The 22393-nt window shown below is 42.3% G+C and overlaps 1 protein-coding gene and 1 pseudogene across 1 annotated transcript in view; both read left to right on the top strand.

Moving 5' to 3' along the window:
• The window catches only part of POLR1B (RNA polymerase I subunit B), a 28344-nt gene that overhangs the window by 1443 nt on the left and 4508 nt on the right, over positions 1–22393 (top strand). Inside the window, exons 2-12 of the mRNA XM_015073396.3 lie at positions 3042–3209; positions 3462–3608; positions 5291–5423; positions 6522–6658; positions 7431–7654; positions 8399–8570; positions 10935–11106; positions 12171–12452; positions 13364–13497; positions 18920–19090; positions 19700–19856. Coding sequence (XP_014928882.1) covers positions 3042–3209; positions 3462–3608; positions 5291–5423; positions 6522–6658; positions 7431–7654; positions 8399–8570; positions 10935–11106; positions 12171–12452; positions 13364–13497; positions 18920–19090; positions 19700–19856 — 1897 coding nt within the window. The remainder of the gene's footprint in view (positions 1–3041; positions 3210–3461; positions 3609–5290; positions 5424–6521; positions 6659–7430; positions 7655–8398; positions 8571–10934; positions 11107–12170; positions 12453–13363; positions 13498–18919; positions 19091–19699; positions 19857–22393) is intronic.
• On the top strand, positions 66–1655 carry LOC106976022 (NADH dehydrogenase [ubiquinone] 1 beta subcomplex subunit 8, mitochondrial-like; annotated as a pseudogene).

Genomic DNA, 22393 nt, shown 5'->3' with positions numbered 1-22393 from the left:
TGTCTCTCTCTGTCCCAAAAATAAATAAACGTTGAAAAAAAAATTAAAAAAAATAAAAAATAAAAATATTTTTTGGAGAGGGGTGCCTGGGTGACTCAGTTAAGCCTCCAACTTCGGCTCAGATCATGATCTGAGGTCCGTGAGTTTGAGCCCTGCTTCCGGCTCTGTGCTGACAGCGCAGAGCCTGGAACCTGCTTCAGATTCTGAGTCTCCCTCTCTCTCTGCTCCTCCCCTGCTCGCGCTCTCTCTCTCTTTCTCTCTCTCTCAAAATAAATTAACATTAAAAAAAAATTGGGTGGGGGGAAGGTGAAGATGGCAGTGACCAGGGCACAGGTCCTGGTAGTCCGATGGCTCAAAGGGCAGCTGGGACCCTGGTGCCATTAGGTGCACAGAGAGCCTCCCACATTACCAAGGACATGCTCCAGGGCACTATCCCAAGATCCCAGAAGAACAGGCTGCCGTTGCCAAGAAGGATAATATGTGGGTGGAAGACTACCTACCAACCACATCCGGGTGATGGCATGGGGTAAGGCAACTACTGGAAGCTTCCTGATGGCTTGCAACAGGAGAGGGATCCATGGTCTGACTGGGACCACCCAGACCTGAGGTTGAACTGGGGTGAACCGATGCACTGGGGCCTTGACATGTATATCAGAAACCGTGCGGGCACATCCCCCCACGCCTGTTTCCTGGAATCTCATGTGTAAGCACTTCTTGGGCTTCATGGCCTTTATGCTGTTCATGTTTTGGGTTGGGGAAACCTACCCCACCTACTAGTCTGTGGGGCCAAAACAGTATCCTTAAAATAATTTGTAGGTGGAACGAGGCAGTGATATAGCCAAAGAGCCTGCTAAGCTGGTGGTTTGTTATGAGATCTGAGGAAGCTTCGTCAGCTTTGTGCCCCTTAAGTGACTCCCTTATCTCTAGAGACTTAACCTGAATAAATCCCTAATAAAACAGTGGTATGGTTAAAAAAATTTTTTCTAGGGGCGTCTTTGTGGCTCAGTCAGTTGGGCGTCCGACTTGGGCTCAGGTCATGATCTCACAGCTTGAGTTCGAGCCCTGCGTTGGGCTCTGTGCTGACAGCTCAGAGCCTGGAGCCTGCTTCGGATTCTGTGTCTTCGTCTCTCTCTGCCCCTCCCTGACTTGCACTCTGTCTCTCTCTCAAAAATAAACATTAAAAAAATTTTTTTTCTAGAGCAGAAAAATTAATAGGTAAATGATATTTTTCCTGTCTTTTGAATGTCTTGCTTATTAGAAGACAGCTGGTTTTGCATTTCTGCTTCTGTATTCAGCCTCTTGTGGTAAGTTATTTTGATTAAGTACATGTAGAAAGTGTGGTCAGCACAGATAGTGATGCTGCAACTTAGTATTAGTACCAGAATACTGTATGGAAAATGTTGTTACATAAAACAGTAAAGTAAACGACTAACATTTATAAAGTCAAGGGAAAGATAGCCTTTGCCATATTTTGGTTTATTTACAGTTTTGCCCAATATGGGGGGGGGGATATATTTCTTCATTCTGTGAGTCTAAATTGATAAATCTCACAGTCATCTTTTCAGAATACATTCGATCTCATTATTCAGGAATTCGTATTTGTGAATTGCCTACTCATTAAAATCTATTCATAGCCCACAAATCAGTACATACCACCATGTACTGTACCACATGTGTACTGTACCACATGCAGAATGGTGAAAATTTTGAATTGCCCAGTGCGCACCATTTCAACTGAGGCCCAAGAAGGTGATGCTCTATTTCTTGTTTCAAGTTCCATACTATAAACAAGTATCCTTTTCTAAATCTGTCCAATTTTTCTCCTTCTGGTGCTTTTTGTTGGTGATTTCACTCTTTAAAATAGCCCTCAAGCATAGTGCTGAAGTGCTATCTCATGTTCTAAGTGCAAAAAGGCTGTGATGTACCCCTTAAGAGAAATATGTGTTAAATAACCTTTGTTCAGTCATGAGTTAGTGCTGTTGGCTGTGAGTTCAGTGTTAATGAATAAACGATATATATTAAGTAAGGTGTCTTTAAATAGAAATGTACATGAAACAAGCTTATGTATTGATCAGTTGACAAAAGTGTGATCAGAGACAGGAACCTAACTTTCCCCTAAGAACAATTCAGTGTTTGTGGCAACTTTATAGACCTTAATTATCTCAAATAACAAGATTATATTGTGATATAGATAGTGTAGCTGTGACTTGAGAAAGAAAATCTTCTGATCTCCCTTTTGAAAATTGATGCTTCATCCTTAAATAAAAAATACATGAAAATTTTATGTTAGAATAAAATCCTAAAACAAAAAAATCCTAAAACAATGCCAGCTTTAGATAACATTTGAAAATGGAGACAAGGTCAGTTGAACTGACATGGGGGTAGAGAACCTTCTCTATATTCTTGGCTCCATTTCTGGCATTCTTGTTCTAATGCTAAGGCTAGGAGGTTGTTCCTAGTTAATATGTAGGAGAGCTCAGCGATGCCCCTTCCTCGGAACAGGAGAGCTTCCCCAGGGAGTGGTGCAGAGAAGCAGCTGTTGTGCAACGGGAAGAACCACCGTGGCCACCACCTGTGAGGCTCTGGTTTCAGCATGAGGCCACCATGGAATGAAATGTACAAATATCAGCATAAAGAATGATGGCATTAGAGTGCCTGGTCCTAAATCAGGAGGATGTTTCCGTATACTCTCCTGTTAGGAGCAGTCCCATTTGTCTTGCTGTGCACGTTGCAGGTACCACGTACAATAGAGAAGTCAGGCACTTGGTTCACAGAACAGTTTTGTTCTGAACACAAGTGTACCCTAGAGCCTACTACAAATGTGACGTGTTGCAGACACTCACAAGCTGAATTAGTTCATTGTAGTTGCAGGTACTTAGTGAGGGTATGAGTAGACCGGATGTAGTTTTAACCGTCTTTTTAGATATGTCATATTTGGCATTTTGGGCATCAGTGCTTGTAGAACACGAGAGCTTTGGAAGAATCTTGGAGAAAGAGGGCCTTGGAAATGCAAGCAGTTCATCGTGTGGATTGTATTTCAGGCTATACCTCCCTTTGAATTTGCTTTCAAAGATGAGCGGATCTCTCTTACTATTGTGGATGCTGTCATCAGTCCACCGATGGTTCCAAAAGGAAACATCTGCAAAGAGCTCAACATTTATCCCGCAGAATGTCGGGGCCGGAGGAGTACCTACCGGGGCAAGTTGACAGTGAGTACAAGTGACAGCGTGTGACTCTTAGGTTGTACGTTTTTGAGAATAAGGCTGGTGCCTAATAAAACTTCTACCAGAATTCTGCTTTCTTAGTACTGTCATTTAAAGATGCTATCTTTTAAATCCAAAGGATAAAATCATTTACCTGATGGTCTTCTTCTTTACTCTTTTAAAATACTTACTTGCTTTGGTAGATCCAGGTAGTTTCTTTTTATTATTAAGTAATTTTCTTCTCTCATTTTCATTTAGGCTGATATCAGCTGGGCAGTGAATGGCATCTCAAAAGGAGTCATTAAACAGTTTCTTGGCTATGTTCCCATCATGGTGAAGTCTAAGCTTTGCAACTTATACAACCTTCCTCCAAAAGCCCTCATTGAGCACCATGAAGAAGCAGAGGTAACTGCGGGCATCCAGGTGATGGTAGAAAAGGCCTGAGATGGGGGTGAGAAGATAGAAACTTGCCAGTGAGAGTCAGTTTTTCTTTCTCTGCTTCCAAGTTCTGGATAGGTAAAATGGGGCTTGGTATCTTGTGTGCTGCGTACTTCGTAGGCTCAGAATGAGTCTCAGATGAGACCGTGTGTGAAAAGTGGCCGCACAGTTAGAGAATATTATTATTATGGGGGAAGTATTGATAGGTTGTTCCCTAATTTCCTGCATGATACACTTTCCGTATGAGATGCTTGCTTTACCAACAGTAAGATTCTGTGAGCATATTGAATTGCTTCCTGTATCTCTCCTTCGGCATTGTTCTCATCTGCGATACGTGGTTTTGCAGTATTGAGTTGAAGTACTCAAGACGTATAGACTCTGCTGGCAGTAGGGAGACTGTGTTTTGTGATGGGATGAGGGTTATGGTGTCAGATCTGGGTTTGACACCCAAGTGCTCCACTTACCAGTTATGTGGCTTTGGGAATTTTCTTTTTTTTTTTTTTTTTAATTTTTTTTTTTTAACGTTTATTTATTTTTGAGACAGAGACAGAGCATGAACAGGGGGAGGGGCAGAGAGAGAGGGAGACACAGAATCGGAAGCAGGCTCCAGGCTCTGAGCCATCAGCCTAGAGCCCGACACAGGGCTTGAACTCACGGACTGCGAGATCGTGACCTGAGCTGAAGTCGGACGCTTAACCGACTGAGCCACCCAGGCGCCCCATGGGAATTTTCATCTTTCTGCGCCTCAGTTTCCTCTTCTGGACATAATAACTGTGCCACTTATTGTTATGAGGATTAACGGGGCTGGTAACATAGAGCACCCAGCATGGTATACCTGCTTCATAGTATCAATGTGTAGTAGCTTTTTATTTATTATATAACTATGAAACCAGAGGGGCACCTGGGTGGCTCAGTCAGTTAAGTGTCCAACTCTTGGTTTCAGCTCAGGTCATGATCTCACGGTTTGTGACTTTGAGCCCCACATCAGACTCTGTGCTGACAGTGCAGAGCCTGCTTGGGATTCTCTCTCCTCTCTGTCTGCCCCTCCCCTGCCCGTGTTCTGTCTGTCTGTCTCTCTCTCTTTCTCTCTCTGTGTCTCTCTCTCTCTCTCAAAAATAAATAAATAAGCATGAAAAAAATTTTTTTTAGTTAAAAAAAAAAAATGTGATACCAGAACTATGAAAAACAGTTTCCTCTTTAGCTAATCTGAATTTCTGGTTTCCAGAGTTTTTGTACAGTCAAAATTTTTTAACTTATTTGGGAACCATATTCACCTGGAAGCAAAATGGCTATTATCTCTTATCTCTTTCAAGTAAGGTTTTTTTTTTTTTTTCTTTTTTTTAAATATCATTTGAAGACTAAATCATGAAATCATTTTAGGGGGACAGAAAGGCAAGTTAGTTCGAGTCTGTCTAGTAGAGGAAAGTATCCTGATCCTTCCATACTTTTCTGCCAGGTCCCTAGAACCTTTTTAGTGCACTTGAGAGAAGACTTAATTCACACACTGACAGTTTCCATGAAGTTTCCAGGGGACCTGTAGACCCTTTCGCCTCTGGGTGCCTCTTCTGCACGTTGCACTGCGTCTGGCAGTTATCTTCATGTTGACAGTGTATCTTTGTTTAACAAATAATAATTCATCTGTTCGGCAGGAAATGGGAGGCTATTTTATAATCAATGGCATTGAAAAAGTCATCCGAATGTTAATTATGCCTCGGAGAAATTTCCCCATTGCAATGGTAAGACCAAAATGGAAAACCAGAGGGCCTGGCTATACTCAGTATGGTAAGTTGTAGTGACCTTTGGAATGTTCTTTTAGAAAAGTTTTGTTTTTCTAGGAAGCATTTCTGTTAAGTTAGTAAGCATGTTATAGCAGGAAGCCTACTTTTATTATGTTTAATTTTTTTCACATTGAAAGAACATATGTATGGGTCGCCTGGGTGGCTCAGTCAGTTAAGCATCTGACTTCATTTCAGGTCATAATCTCGCAGTTTGTGGGTTCAAGTCTCATATTGGGCTCTCTGCTGTCAGCCCAGAGCCTGCTTTGGATCCTCTGTCTCCTGCTCTCGGAAAAATAATAAACATTTAACAACAAAGAAAGAAAGAATGCATGTACTGATGTTCTTATTTATGGAGACGAAGGCTGGCTTGACTCAACCAGAGGGGGGGTGTGGGCCTCAGAAGTCTCCTATGTAGGTTTCCTCTTCCATGGCATTCCTCTTGGAGTCCCTGGCTGACAGCCACCTGGCCTCTGAGTGCTCACTGTGACAGAGCCTGACTTCATAAGACAACATTTTCATTCTTGGGTAACCCTGCAAGTGAATAACTTGTTTTTATAATTGAGCTAAAAATCAGCCTCTAATGATAGCCATACATACTATCCCTAGAATAATAGCATCTCAGCAAGTCAAAACGGCTAGTCGTTTATTCTTTTGCATCACTGATGTGGAATGCCGTTCCAGTCTTTGTTTAAAGCTGAAACAAAATCTAAAATTCTGCTGTTCTCCATTTGGACTCTTGGATGAAGCCATTTTCTCTTGATCAGATTCCACAGAGTACAGGGGATATAAAGTGCTGTATGATGAGGCTCTGCAAGGTGCTCGCGATATAACGTGTTATAACACACAGACCCAGCTCTATAAGGAAACTTTGAAGTTTTATTAAATTTGTAGTTTCAGTTACTTGTAGTGGTTTTCAGCCTAGGGAGATTGTGTGCCCTAGGGGATTTGGCAAGGTCTGGAGACATTTTTGGTTGCCAGTCTTGGCTAACCTTAGTGATTTGGCTCTATTTTTAAGAGGGTTAAAAATAATTTAGGGAAAAAAGTAATTATCAAAGCAGTTACAGTATTACTGAGTTTTTGACTTTTTGTTTTGTTTCTATAGGAGTTTCAATGCACTGTGTAAGGGAAGAACATTCTGCTGTCAACATGAACCTTCACTACTTGGAAAATGGCACGGTTATGTTGAACTTTATTTACCGGAAAGAACTGTTTTTCCTTCCTTTGGGATTTGCACTGAAGGTGTGACTTAACGAATGTGTTTCTTTTGCTATGAAGAGGTTCAGTGGAGGTCACGTTCTGTGCAGAATGGATAGGTTCTCCCGAGTGGAATTGATGGCTGTATCAGCTGTGCACTGCTCCAAAACAAATTACCCAAAATGCAGTGGCTCAAAATATCAACAACCATTCCTCTCTCACTATTTCTGTGGTCAGGAATTTGGAAGTGGCCGGGATTTGGGGCACTTGTGCCTCAAGGTCTCTGGAGGTAGCAGTGAGATGTCAGCAGGGGCTGCAGTCATTTAGAAGGCCAGTAGGGCTGGAGGATCCACTTCCAAGGTGGTCACTCATGGCTGGCAGGTCATTGCAGGCTGGTGGCAGCAGGTCCTGGTTCCTGTGCACGTGGGCCTTTCCACAGGCTGCTGGAAGCAGCTGTCTTCCCCGAGAGGGTTAGCCAGGAGAGTGAGGCCGAAGCCACAGTCCCTTTTGGGACCTGACCTTGAGAATCACACATCAACTTTTTTACCATGTTGTCTTGGTCACACAGGCCAGTGCTGACTTAGTGTGAGCGGAGACTCTACAAGGCTGTGAATACCAGAAGGCAAGGATGATGATGGGGCCATCTTGGTGTCTTACCATACAAGCCATGCCTTGTTTTGGAGAGTTCATTTGGATTTGCCAGTAGTGGAGTGCTAAATCTTCCTAGGGAAATAGAATGGATAAATTGTTTAGTTATGACTAGCGATTAAAAAGAAAACCTTGGTTTTTTGTTTTTTGTTTTTTTCTTCTATTCTAGGCACTTGTCAACTTCTCCGATTACCAGATTTTTCAGGAGCTCATCAAAGGCAAAGAGGAGGACTCTTTCTTTAGGAACTCCATTTCTCAGATGTTAAGGATCGTAACGGAAGAGGGTTGTTCCACACAAAAACAGGTCCTTAATTATCTAGGTGAATGCTTCAGAGTGAAGCTCAGTCTCCCTGACTGGTACCCAAATGAACAGGCTGCAGAGTTTCTGTTTAAGTACGTGCTTTTGCCTAAACGGTTGTCTGTGGGGCGGGAGGTTGTAGTTAGGGCTATGAGTCATCTGGGAATCAGAATGGACCTGGGGGTAGCATTCTGGTCTAAGGAAGCAGGGCCCAACTCTGTTCCTCTGGCCATCCACACCTTTCTTTCTATAGTAGTTTCGTTTTATTTTATTGTGCTTTTAAACTTTTATTTTGAAACAACTCCAGACTTCCAGAATTGCTGCAAAAATAGTACTGTGGACACTTCACATTCACTAGTTGTTACCATTTTTATTACGTTTGCTCTCTTGATTTCTCTTTACGTAGGTCAGCATTTTTCTTCCTGTAACATTTGAAAGTTGTAGGCATCCTGTCCCTTTATTTCTCCAAGGCAAGGACTCTGTTATATAACCATGTACAGTTACTAGCATTTAAATTAGTATGTAGGCACAGGTCACATGTTGAACACCTGAATGGCCAGTGCCACTGAGAAACTGAATTCTTAATTTTATTTAGTTGTAATTAATTTACATTTAAATAGCCACATTCTGCATGTCATGCCATGTGGTCCAGCACAGCTCTAGACCCTGTGAGTATGTACTGTCCTTTTGCTAATGTTGCCAGTAAAGAGGAAAAGCAGTTGTCTTTAAAAATGAGTAAGAACTTTTAAGTAAACGGGAATCGGGAACCTGGGTTCATAGGACATCAAGTTCTAGTAGCAGCTCAGTCGTTTTAAGCTTCGCTTTCTGTTTTGACACAGCCAGTGCATCTGTATCCACTTGAAATCCAGTACTGAAAAGTTTTACATGCTTTGTCTCATGACTCGGAAGCTCTTTGCTTTAGCCAAAGGAGAGTGCATGGAGGAGAATCCTGACAGTTTAGTGAATCAAGAAGTCCTTACACCTGGTCAGCTCTTCCTTATGTTTCTGAAGGTAAACGCTTGCTGCTTTCACCCTTGGGCCAGTCGGCCCTCTTGTGGAATGGTGAGACGGTTTCCGGTAGCACTGTTTTCTGCGTGTTTGCAATTTGTAGTTTCGGCACTTTACGTTAGCCTGCCTTTTTAATTTTTTGTTTGTTCGGCAGTAAGGGATTTAATCCAAGATCTTAAGTTTATACCAAATTCAGAAACTTCTTTAATATTTCTAAGAGGTTAAAGGCGACATCAAGTCTCGGTCATAACATTAATGATAACATGTAACTGGCCAAACGTGTGTGATTTCCATACTTTTTTTTAAATGTTATTTATTTTTGAGAGAGAGAGAGAGAAAGAGAGAGCAAGCAGGAGAGGGGCAGGAGAGGGAGACACAGAATCCAAAGCAGGCTCCAGGCTCTGAGCTGTCAGCACAGAGCCCGACGTGGGGCTCGAACTCACGAACTGAGATCGTGACCTGAGCCGAAGTCAGATAGTTAACTGAGCCACCCGGGCGCCCCAGGTTTCCATACTTTTATACCAGCTTTGTTTTAAGCTTCTGAACCCCTGACTCTGGGACACGGTAAGAATCTTCAGGAAGGTACAGGACAGTGACATAATCCGAACTACAGACTTCAGTAGCCATTTCACTGAATATCACAGCAGAGATTGAGGTGTCCTGTGATTTCCGTGCTTGGTTCTGAGGGCTTCTTAATAGGGAGCGAGAGATACTGAAGAGCTGCCCTCTCTGAACTTTAGAACAGCTCTGGTGAACGCTGTTCATCGTCCTTTGTGGTGTCTGCCCTCCCTGCCTGTCTGCTCAGCTTTATACCCCTGAACCTTTTACCAGAAAGGCTGGGGACCTCATAGGAAGGCTTCTTAGAGGACTCTTCTCACTTCTCTTGCACTGTTGTGTGCAGGCCTTACATACAGGTCTCCAGTCACTCGACTGCATTTCTAAAGTCAAAAAGTGCTAGAACTCCACAAATGCGAGTTGGCGGGAGAACCTGACCTGCACTGACGGGAGGCTATTTATAATTTTCATTTATTCTACTTAGTGTGATAGTTTGTTTGTCTCTCCGTAGAAGTGTGTTTGATTACAAGCCAGCACCTCAGTCTTCATAATGAGTTTATGTACCTGCTACCTTTGTAAAGTCTGGAAAATTCTTAAGACAGAAATAAATTGGGCCCAGGTCGTCCTATAATGCACTGCTCTTTGAAGAAAAGTTTGTTGTGAGGCTTAAATAAATATGCAGGGTGCCAGCTTACAGTATGTGCCCCATGCTAGTTGCTCACCTTCGCAAGTTAACTACAAAGTGACAATACGCAGACCTCTTACCAGGGAGAGACCATTTCGGTCCTTATTCCTCCGGTGTCCTGTCTCAGGTCACAGAGCTGCTACCTGGGTCTCTGGTCCTCAGGTCTGTGGCTTTTCTTTCCTGTTTTCTGACTCTGCTATCTCACTTCTTTTCCATTTTGCTTCAGACTTACAGGAGAAGAGAGTGTCACTCTTTCCTACCAGTTTGTCAGCTGTCTTGTGTGTTGGGCGTCATTTGGGGACTTGGACTCTTCTTAGTTGTTTTTACTGTTAAGAGAGTGGCTGCTGCTTTAAAGCTTTGCTCTCGTTGCCTGTTTCTGGGGTTGAAGCTGTTCTGACTTCTTGATGAGAGCATTTTAATGAAAAACTTTTCTAAAGCCAAAGCAAATGTGATTTTTGTTTTTGTTTTAATTTTATTTTTTAATTTGAGAGAGTGTGTGCACGAGTGGGGGTGGGGGAGGGAGAGAGAGAGAATGAATGAATGAATGAATGAATGAATGAATGAACGAACGAATCTCAAGCAGAGCCCAACGCGGGGCTTGATCCCACGACCCTGAGATCATGACCTGAGCCAAAATCAAGACTCTGACACTCAACTGACTGAGCCACCCAGGCGCTTCCTCCCAGAGCAAACTTTTGATTCTTTTCGTGAATGTGGATAATCTTTACTAGGAGCAGTTTTTGCCTCACTCCAAGGGACATTTGACTGTGCCTGGAAACATTTTTGGTTGTCACAGCTTGCAGGATGCTACTGCCATCCCGTGGGTCAGGGCCAGGGATAGCGCTAAATATCCTGCATGCAGGGCCTGGCCCCTCACTACAAAGAACTATCTAGCCAAAATGTCAGTGGTGCTCAGGTTGAGAAACCTTGATATGCAGGAGTTTGTGGCTTCTGCCTGAACAGGAATAGTGTGATGAAAGACTATTTTTCAGGCTTATAGACCAGACGTTCTCCATGTCAAATGTATAAATTAGTGGGCCTTTGTTATGGACATGGGATTATTATGTGGGAGTAAGTATGAAATGTGAGTAATTTAAATGTAATAGTTTAAATTTTTTTTATTTCAGGAAAAAATGGAAGCTTGGTTAGTGTCTATAAAAATTGCTCTAGACAAGAGGGCTCAGAAGGCCAATGTGTCCATAAACACTGAAAATTTGATGAAGATTTTTAATATGGGAACAGACCTTACAAAACCATTTGAATATCTTCTTGCTACTGGGAATCTGCGTTCTAAAACAGGTGAAATTAAATAGATTGGCTTCAGGGGTTGTGGGAGGGGGGATGGGCTAAATGGGGAAGGGGCATTAAGGAATCTATTCCTGAAATCATTGTTGCCTACATGCTAACTAACTTGGATGTAAATTAAAAAAATAAAATTAAAAAATAAAAATAGATAGACTTCATTTTAGGTACAGTTTTAAAGTTATTTGATCAATATGGATTTATATATTGCTGAGAGAGGTTCTCTTTAAAAGTGAACTCATCCCTTGGGGCACCTGGGTGGTTAAGTTGGTTAAGCGTCAGACTTGATCTCAGCTCAGGTCTTGATCTCGGGGCATGAGTTCAAGACCCATGTTGAGCTCTGTGCTGGGTGTGAAGCCTACTTAAAAAAAAAAAAAAAAAGAAAAAAGGCCTTTAAAAAAGTGCATTTGTCCCTTTCACTAAAGACGGATTTCATGTTGTAAATTTGACAAGTGTGCATCAGTGTGCATCAATCTGAAGGGCTTGAGACAAGGCATCTGTAGAGCTTAAATCCACTTCTTATCATCACATGCATCTCTGTGCCTCCTTCTAGAATTCTAAAGATAGCTTAGATCTGTGAGGAACCGTTACAGGTAGTCTGGGGCGGGGTGCATCACCTAAACCAGGTGCATCAGAAAAGCCTGAAAAACTTAAGTAGTCATTGAGGGCCCAGAAGTAATACTGTTGACTTTTTTTTACACAGATAGTACCGATGCAGATTTTTTTTTTACGACTAACAACTTCTTACATATTTTCCATCCCTCTCTGATGAATCCCATTGAGTTACTTGCTGTTTCACACTCATTTAACGTTTCCCACAAAGGAGGTAGTAGTAGAAGGAGAGAGGGAACCAGTGGGGCTAATATAACTTGGGAAATCTGGGGGGGTTACTGCCTTTTTACTACTAATTTTGTAAATCCCTCCCACTCGTCAGCGCTAATAAACTTTATAACTCACTCTGATTTATAGTGTGCTCTGAGGTTTTGTCCTCAGAGCCTCGCATCGAAATACACTTGTTTTTTAAGTTTAGCCTGTTTTTGAATGACTTTTGTTTTATTAAGGTCTTGGCTTCCTGCAAGATTCTGGACTTTGTGTTGTGGCTGATAAGCTGAACTTCATACGCTATCTCTCCCATTTCCGCTGTGTGCACAGAGGGGCTGATTTTGCTAAGATGAGGACCACCACAGTACGCAGGCTGCTGCCGGAGTCCTGGGGTTTCCTTTGTCCTGTGCACACCCCAGATGGGGAGCCCTGTGGCCTGATGAACCACCTGACTGCCGTGTGTGAGGTCGTCACACAGTTTGTGTATACAGCATCTATTCCGGCTTTGCTCTGCAGCTTGGGTATGTGATGGACAGTGATAAACAGTCTTGTTTGGGTGTGGGGGTTTTAACAGGTGCAAACTGTCAAGTTATGCTTCTTTGGGAACTAAGCAGGGAATTCCTGCAAGAATTCTGTTTACTCTTCTGTGCAGGAGTTGGGCTGGTTTCCTGGCTCGTCTGTAGGTCAGGTGCATTTTTTTGAGAATGAGTGAGGGAGAAATTAAATGCTATAGTTTTATTTTATTTTTTGCAAAAATAAAAATGTCAAAACGTTTGAAATACACCAGCATTCAGCATTATCGTTAATGCATTAACATTCAGCAATATCAGAAATAACATTTTGGGTCACGCCCTGTATCTGGTGACTCGACCACTGCATCTCTAAGTAGGAAACAGTGTCAGTTTGCAGGAAGACCATTAAAAAGAGGTTGTCTAGTAGTCTGTACCCTGATGTCATAAGAGACAGAGCCTTTGTTCTGGGGGACTCACAGCTGCTATCTCTGCTTTGGCTGAATGTCCTGGAATAAACACAAAAGCACCACTAGTCTTGATGCTGGGGTTACAGATAAATTTTAGCAAGTAGGCAAATTCACAGATGTGGAATCCGCAAATAAGGAGGATCAAGTGCAGTTGAGGTTTTGGGGAAAAGTTTATCTATTTACATGGTTCTAATCAAAACATAGAAGATATACATAGGAAAGCCTCTCTTATACCCTTGTCCCCCAGCTGCTCTCCCCAAAGACAGTCCGAGTCACCAGTTTCTTGTGTATCCTTGCTGAAAGGGCTTGGAAACATGTAAGCAATATAAAAATGTTCTGGTTTGGAGGCAAGATCTCTAAAATGATGAAGCGGTTGTCGAGCCTATCTGGAGGGACTTTTTAACGTAGGAGAAAGCACTCTGGTGTGAGCATTTGGTCTATTCACTTCCCCAGGGGTCACTCCAGTTGATGGAGCTCCATACCGGCCGTACAGTGAGTGCTACCCTGTCCTGCTGGACGGCGTCATGGTTGGCTGGGTGGATAAGGACCTTGCTCCTGGTGTTGCAGATTCTCTCCGACACTTTAAGGTGATCTTGTGTCCTTGTGAACTGTTCTGTCCCTTACTCCTAGGTTGTCTGTCCTTTTCTCGTTGTCGAGGTAGCCCCAGGGCAGCGTAGACTGGCCGGGGGTCTGGAGGTCAGAAGCTGATTCTGAAAGTGCCTCCACATCCCCTGTAGTGTCACAGTCTTGTCTTGTGCTGGCTTCAGAGGTTAGGGTCAGTGACAGATACTTTGACCTGCATGCATTTTTTTGGTAGTTTCATTGAGGCCCTAGTCTGCTAATCTTACAAATTTTTAACTTTTTTTGTTTTGTTAATACTAGTGGCATACAGGGGGCCTCAAAATACGTCCTTTATATTTCAAGTAATGTTGAAGATATGCAAGGTATAAGTCACACCCTGTTACCTTCTGGGTCTTAAAAGTGGATTTCTATCTATTTATTTTTTATTATTATTAAACAATTTTTTAAAGTTTATTTATTTTTGAGAGACACAGGGAGGGGGAGGGGCAGAGAGGAAGAGAAAGGATCCCAAGCAGACTCTGCATTCTCAGCACAGAGCCTGATGTGGGGCTCGAACTCACAAACCGTGAGGTCATGACTGAGCCAAAACCAAGAGTCGAACGCTTAACCGACTGAGCCACCCAGGCGCCCCATGAAAGTGTGTTTTTAAAAAATCAGGTATGGGCGCCTGGGTGGCTCAGTTGGTTAAGCATCCAGCTTCGGCTCAGGTCATGATCTCACAGTTCGTGAATTCAAGTCCCATACTGGGCTCCGTGCTGACAGTTCAAAGCCTTGGAGCCTGCTCCTGATTCTGTGTCTCCCTCTCTCTCTGCCCCTCCCCCACTTGTGCTCTGTCTCTCTCTTTCAAAAATAAGTAAAACATTAAAAAAAAAAAAAAGTAGAATAACATTCTTTGACTAACTTATATTTGGAATTTTCCTAACAAGAGTTTTGGTATGAGACAATGGGCATTGAAGAATTGTTCTTTGGCAACAGGATGAATTATAGTTCGTGCTGTGGTTTATTTCAAACTGTACTCTGGTTCAGTTTTCGGTATTTTTAGTTTTCAAATTGTTCAATATAATTTTTTTTAAATTTTTTTTACATTTATTTATTTTTTTGAGAGACATAGAGAGACAGAGCACAAGTGGGGGAGGGGCAGAGAGAGGAGGAGACACAGAATCCGAAGGAGGCTCCAGGCTCCGAGCTGTCGGCACAGAGCCCGACGCGGGGCTCGAACTCACAAACCGTGAGATCATGACCTGAGCGGAAGTCGGTTGCTCAACCGACTGAGCCACCCAGGTGCCCCTGTTCAATACAATTTTAAACGTAAAGGTGTTCGAACACCGCAGAGAACTCCCATCTGCCCATTACCTAGATCCACCAGTTGTTAGGTTTTGTCCCACATGCTTTATCCATTTGTATGCCCTTTATAAGCCTGTATAGTTTTTTCTTCTGAACCATTTGAGGGTGGTATACAGACCAATCCCCTTTTCCATGAAGATTGCCACCATCAAGTGTATTCTTCCTGAGAACAAGGGCTTTTCCTCCTCAATAATCCCAGTACACTTTTCAACATCAGGGAAGTTCAGGGTGGTGGAGTCCACAGCTGACACTCAGATTATGCCAGTTGTCTCAGGAATGACTTCCACAGCAATTTTTTCTCTATCCTGGTTTGGGACCCAGTCCAGCATCATGTATTACATGTAATTATCATGTTTCTTTAGTCTCCTTTAATCATGAATGGCCCTTCAGCTCTTCGTGTCTTGACTTTTTTATTTAAAAAAAATTTTTTTTTTTTTAATGTTTATTTATTTTTGGGACAGAGAGAGACAGAGCATGAACGGGGGAGGGGCAGAGAGAGAGGGAGACACAGAATCGGAAGCAGGCTCCAGGCTCTGAGCCATCAGCCCAGAGCCTGACGCGGGGCTCGAACTCACGGACCATGAGATCGTGACCTGAGCCGAAGTCGGACGCTCAACCGACTGAGCCACCCAGGCGCCCCAACTTTTTTAAAAACTACAGGCCAGTTATTGTATAGCTATCCTTTATTTATGTTGGTGTGTAGCTTTCTGATGATGAAATTCAGGATATCCTTTCAAGAGGCACATGATCTTGGGGCCCCTGGGTGGCTCAGTCGGTTAAGCGGCCAACTTTAGCTCAGGTCATGATCTCACGGTTTGTGAGTTTGAGCCCCACATCGGGCTCTGTGCTGACACCTCAGAGCCTGGAGCCTGCTTCAGGTTCTGTGTGTGTCTCTCTCTCTGCCCCTCCCCCACTCATTGTCAATCTCTCTCTCTCTCTCTCTCTCTCTCTCTCTGTCTCTCTCTCAAATAAATATGCATTTAAAAAATGAAAAAAAAAGAGGCACATGGTGTTGACTTGTCCCGCAACTAGTGATGCTAATTATGATCGCGGTAAGGTTGTGTTCTCTAGGTTGATGCACTGTGCTGTTGCTAATTTTCTGGGTAATTAGTAATTTGTGGAGAGATATTTGGAAGAAGCTATGTGAAAGCCTCATCAAGTTTTTACCTGCAAGTTGGCGAATTCTTTGCAGAATTCTTACTCTCCCATTGATGATTCTTTCCTGAGGGAATGATTATTGTGATGGCTGCCCCGTGATTGTTTCCTAGCTCTATCATTCCTTCTGTGTTTGTGAGTTGCTATTTTGTAAGGTAGAGTTTTCCTTTCTCTTCCATTTATTTGTTTTTTTATTCACAGCAGCATAGATTTACAGATGCCTGTTTTATTTCATGAGTCTTCTGTTGCTGTTGCTTATTTTGATGCTCAAATTGTATGATTTCACTTTTTCCAGAGGTCCCTGTGGTTTTGTTTTGTTCATAAATGCATATAACAAAATTTACCATTGTAACCATTTTTAAGCTTCTAGTCCAGTGGCATTAAGTATGTTCAGGTTGTTGTGCAACCACCACCCTATCCATCTCCTGAAGTCTTCCATCATCCCAGACTGGAAGTCTGTATTCATTCAACAGGAGCTCCCCATTTCCTCCTTCCCTGGTTGCCACTGTTCTACTTTTCTTCATGAACTTTGACTTTGCTAGGTACCTCATGTAAGTGGAATCATACAGGATTTGTCCCTTTGTGTCTGGCTTATTTCGCTTAGCGTAATGTTTCAAGTTCATCCCTGTTGCAGCCTGTGTCAGAATTTCATTCCTTTTTGGAGCACCTGGCTGGCTCAGTTGGAAGAGCATGTAACTCTTGATGTCACAGTCATGAGTTTGAACCTTACGTTGGCTGTAAAGATTACATGTATAAATAAACGTAAAAATAATTGCATTCCTTTTTTTAAGACTAAAGAATATTCCATTGGGTATACTACCACATTTTGCTTATCCATTCGTTCATTGATGGATACTTAGCTTGCTTCCACCGTTTGTGGTGTTGTTTTTTTTTTTTTTTAAGCTTATTTATTTTGAGTGACAGGGCTGAGGGACAAAAATGGGAGAGAGAAAATCCCAAGCAGGCTCCGTGCTGGAAGCGTGGAGCCCAATGCAGGACCTGATCCCACAAACTGTGAGATCATAACCTGAGCCGAAATCAAAAGAGTCAGATGCTTAACCAACTGAGCCACCTAGGTGCCCCAGGTTGCTCCTACCTTTTGGCTACCATGAATAATGCCGCTGTGAACATGGATATACAAGTACCTGTTTGAGTTCCTGCTTTCAGTCCTTTGGTGTGTATGCCTAGAATTAGAATTGCTGGATCATACGGTAATTCTGTATTTCATTCTTTGATGTGTTCTGGGGGAAATCTGTAGTATTTTCTTTTAGATAAACTAAGTGTATTATATTAATTTATTCCCTGATCATCATTCTCTAGTACTAGTGATGAATAATGAACCCTCAATTCCTGGAATAAATCCCACTTGGTCATGGTGTATCATTTTCTTAATATTTAAGAAATACCAGTTAAATAGTAAAAATTTATTTTTTTCTTAATAGATACATTTCTGCTTTATAAAAAGAATTAGAAAGTTTTCCTTTGTTTTCAGTGCCCTGGAACAGTTTGTAGAAATTGGGTTATCTGGTCCTAAGTCTGCTAGAATTCCCCTATGAAACCATCTGGCTCTAGTGCTTTCTTTGGGGATAGTTTCTAGATATGTTTATTTCTTTTTTTAAATTTTTTTTTCTTTTTTTTTTTTTTTTTTAATTTTTTTTTCATCGTTTATTTATTTTTGGGACAGAGAGAGACAGAGCATTAATGGGGGAGGGGCAGAGAGAGAGGGAGACACAGAATTGGAAACAGGCTCCAGGCTCTGAGCCATCAGCCCAGAGCCCGACGCGGGGCTCAAACTCACGGACCGCGAGATCATGACCTGGCTGAAGTCGAACGCTTAACCGACTGCGCCACCCAGGCGCCCCTACATTTTTTTTTTTTCAATGTTTTTTATTTATTTTTGGGACAGAGAGAGACAGAGCATGAACGGGGGAGGGGCAGAGAGAGAGAGGGAGACACAGAATCGGAAACAGGCTCCAGGCTCCGAGCCATCAGCCCAGAGCCTGACGCGGGGCTCGAACTCACGGACCACGAGATCGTGACCTGGCTGAAGTCGGACGCTTAACCGACTGCGCCACCCAGGCGCCCCTAGATATGTTTATTTCTAATATGGAACTCGATCATCTTTAAAAAGGCTTTCTACCTCTGTTGAGGTCTGTTTTGGTAACCTGCATTTTATCCATTTCATCTTGATTTCTTAGAGTAGACCCATGATTTTAAATTTTAGTTTCACTGGGTTTTTTTTTTCATTTCTTACTCTGTACATTTCTCCCTTCTCCCCACCCCCCACACACACCCCTCCAGCTTTTTTTCTTGGTTAGGTTAAGCAGTGGGTATTTGAGAGAATGCAGAATTTTGATTTATTGCTTTGAACCTTTTTCAGTATTAATTTCAGGTTTTATCTTTGTTGACTTGTGGGGGGTTTGTGTGTGTGGGTTTTTTTGTTTTTTTTTTTTTTTTTGGCCTTTGTGTTAAGAATTTGATTCATTTAGGGGAGCCTGGCTGGTGGCTTAGTTGAGAGAAAGAGCATGAGCAGGGGAGGGGCAGAGAGAGACAGAGACAGAATCTGAAGCAGGCTCCAGGCTATCAGCACAGAGCCCAACGCGGGGGCTCGAACCCACAAATCGTGAGATCATGACTCCCAAGTGCCCACCCCTACATCACTTCTTTTAAATTTTTTTTTTTTAACGTTTATTTATTTTTGAGACAGAGAGACAGAGCATGAACGGGGGAGGGTCAGAGAGAGAGGGAGGAGACACAGAATCTGAAACAGGCTCCAGGCTCTGAGCCATCAGCACAGAGCCCGACACGGGGCTTGAACTCACGAACCTCGAGATCATGACCTGAGCCGAAGTCGGACGCTTAACCGACTGAGCCACCCAGGTGCCCCTACATCACTTCTTAATTGAACTCGCTTTTTGTTGAAAACAGGTGTTGAGAGAAAAAAGAATTCCTCCCTGGATGGAAGTGGCCCTTATCCCCATGACGGGAAAACCAAGTCTATACCCAGGGTTATTCCTGTTTACCACTCCTTGTAGACTTGTGCGGCCTGTGCAGAACTTGGAATTAGGCAAAGAAGAACTAATTGGAACTATGGAACAGGTACACAAAGCATTGTGTTGGTGCCTGAACCTACTCGTGTGGTATATGACTTCTGAAGACTTAATCACTGCTACTTTTTAAAAATGTTAGCGCTGTTTGATAACCATCAGGAGTTTGAAAGAAAATCCGAACTTACCTCTGTCTCCTCTATGATGAACACAAAGCCGTTTTCACATTTCCTCCCTCCGCTCACCTATCGAGAGAGAGGGTTGATGGTCATGTTACCTGCCTTCCCATCCTGCCCAGCTCCTATGCACCTGACTCTGCCTCAGGTGGTGAGGTGGGAACATTCCATTAGACTCACTCACCGCCTTTGCCTCCATCTTTGCAGTTGGGAAACTGTGGGCTTTGTGCTACCTAAAAATTTCTTTCTTCCAATCTTCCACAGTTGAACCAGGGTGGGTTTAGAGTGACACAGGTCAGGTAAGCGATATTTCTAACTGGAAGCTTCCCCGTGCTTACCAGTGGATCCTGTCCGTGTTCATGATGTTGAGTGGGGAAGGTTTTCGTTCAAGGCTTTGAGTCCTAAACTCTGAGAGATAAGATGAGTTAATATGCTAGCAGTCAGTTATTTTGTGCCTTGAACTTCTCGCCCTTCCTTTTTTCCAGATCTTCATGAACATTGCCATCTTCGAGGATGAGGTTTTGGCTGGAGTTACCACCCACCAGGAGCTCTTCCCTCACAGCCTGCTGAGTGTGATCGCCAACTTCATCCCTTTCTCTGATCACAACCAGAGTCCTCGGAACATGTACCAGTGCCAGATGGGTAAGAGGGGGTAGAGTAGTGGTGGTATTCACACAGAAGAAAAGCGCTTGTAACTTTTTTATTTTGAAATACTTTCAAGCTCAGAGAAAACTTGCAAGAATGGTACAAAGATTTCCTATAAACCCTTTATCTAGATTCTGTTAACATTTTGTCTCATCTGCCCCGCTTTCCATTTGAAGGGAAGTTACAGACACGATGCCCCTTTACCCCTAAATATTTCATTGTGTATTTCCTAACAGCAAGGATGTTCGCTTACGTAACCAGGGGCAAGCATTTAAATCAGGAAATTTAACATTGATGTTGTTATACTATTTTATAGTCCTTACTCAAATTTTGACTGATTGTCCCAAAAATATGGCTTGTGGCAGTTTTTTTTCTGCGTGGCACCTAGTCCAAGATAACAAGTTGCATTTAGTTGTCATGTCTCTTTAGTCTTTTAAATTAGAACAGATCCTTAGCCTTTGTCACTTTTGACATTGATGTTTTTGAACCAAAAGGTAATTTATTTTGTACAATGTTTGTCAATTTGGATTTGTTTGAAGTCTTGTGATTTGACTTTTGAAGAATACAAACCATGTAGTCACCCACATCTTATCACTTGCAGTATTCTTCATTCCTGCCTGATGATTCCGTGTTCCATTGAATACCTCCAAGTACTATCTCTTGAGCCTGAAAAGCTTCCTTTAGCATTTTTTATAGTTTAGGTGGCTGGCTACAAATCCTCTTAGTTTTTATTTCTCTGAAAATGTCTTTGTTTGATCTTCACTTGAAGGAAATAGATGTACATTTCTAAACTGAGAGTTATGTTTGTTCAGCACTTAAAAGGTATCAAACTGTCTCTTCTTGGTCTCTCATTTTTACTAGAAGTCAGTGGTTACATGTATGGTTGATTGCTTGTAGATAATGTGTTCCTCCCCCCACGCCCCCCACCCTCCCCTGTCCTTAAGATTTTTACTTTATATTTGATTTGTAGCAGATTGAGTAAGATATGCCTAGATATGATGTTCTTTGTGCTTGGAGTGTATTGGTCTTCTTAAATCTGGTTTTAAAGAGTTAATCGGGGCGCCTGGGTGGCTCTGTCAATTAAGCATCCAACTCTTGATTTTGGCTCAGGTCATCTCAGGGCCCTGAGAATGAGCCCCACAGCCTTGGGCTCCCTGCTAGACATGGAGCCTGCTTAAGATTCTCTCTCTCTCTGTCTCCCTCCCCCCGCCTGCCCCCTCCCCCTGCTACCACTCTCTCTGTCAAAAAATAAATAAAAAATAAAAGATGTAATTAAATTTGTAGTTTTTGCCATTAATTGTAAAAACACTGCTTCTGCCCCATTCTCTCATACCTCTCCTGAGATTTCACTTATGTGTCATGTATATTAAAACTTTAGGTATCGTTCTATAAGCCATTGGTTTATAATCTCCTTTTCTATCTTTTTTTTTCCTCTTCGGGTTGGATCATTTTGTTGATCTGTTGTTAATTTCACTGATTTTTCATTCTATGTCAGATATTTAGTTTTTTAGCCTAGCATTTCTGTTTGTTTCTTTTTTATAGTTTCTATTTTCTCTGAGGTTGTTGTCTTCATTGTGAACATATTTTCCTTTATGTTTTTGAGCATTGTTATTACAGGTTTTTAAAAATCACCGTCTTCTGGTTCTAACATCTGGGTCATCTCAGGATCCCTCTGCATTGATTACATTTTTCTTAAGTATGGGTTGTGTTTTCCTATTTCCTTGTATTTCTAGTAATATTGGATTGTATCCATGACCTCGTGAATGATAGATTTTAAAGACTGTCGGTTCTATTATGGTCCTTCAAAAAGATTGGTTTTTAGATTTAATTGGTAGATAGCTGAACACAGCAGTTGAAGTATGTTCTTTTAGCCTCAGGTGGCCTGCTTGGATTTGTCACAGGCATAGTTTAGTCCGCCAAGGATTTGGACTCCGTTTATTTGCAGAGTTGAAGGCTCTTCATGGTTCTTTCCTTTCTAAAATCTACCCCCTTACTTTCCAGTTGCTGTTGTGTTCTGAACTCTGTTCTGTGGTTCTGTAGGCTGGTAAGACTGTAGCTTTCTATCTAAGTTGTAGCCACTACAGTGACTGAACCATCAGGCAAAAACATTAAAAACTGAAAAAGCTAGTAGTTCCCTCTGTACTGTTTCTTTTGTCCAAGTGTGAATTCCTCTCCAGTTTCTGACTCCAGTGCTTTCATACTGTGTGTGTGTGGGGGGGGGGGGGTTTGTTTTGCATTGTTCTGGATCTTAATGTGCTGAGGTGTAGCTTTCTCTTACTGGAAGCTGGAAGTCTCCTTTTCTAGATTTTAAAATTCACTGTGTATGTATGCATACACATACGGTCTTATAAATCATTTTGTTTCAGGTTGATTCTCTGTAATGTGAAGTAGTACAAAGAAGGTCTTACTTCCCTACCCTCTGTACCCCACACCCAGAATTAGCAGATACTGACATTGTGTTCTGTGTGTGTGTAAGGAAGTAATCTAAGTAGGTAGATAATAGTTATGTCTGCTTTTCACCCCGTCTGTCCCCC

The sequence above is a fragment of the Acinonyx jubatus genome, chromosome A3 (genome assembly GCF_027475565.1).
Source record: "Acinonyx jubatus isolate Ajub_Pintada_27869175 chromosome A3, VMU_Ajub_asm_v1.0, whole genome shotgun sequence".
Lineage (NCBI taxonomy): Eukaryota > Metazoa > Chordata > Mammalia > Carnivora > Felidae > Acinonyx > Acinonyx jubatus.
The sequence above is the reverse complement of the archived record's forward strand: the minus strand, read 5'-3'. Positions and strand labels throughout refer to the sequence as shown.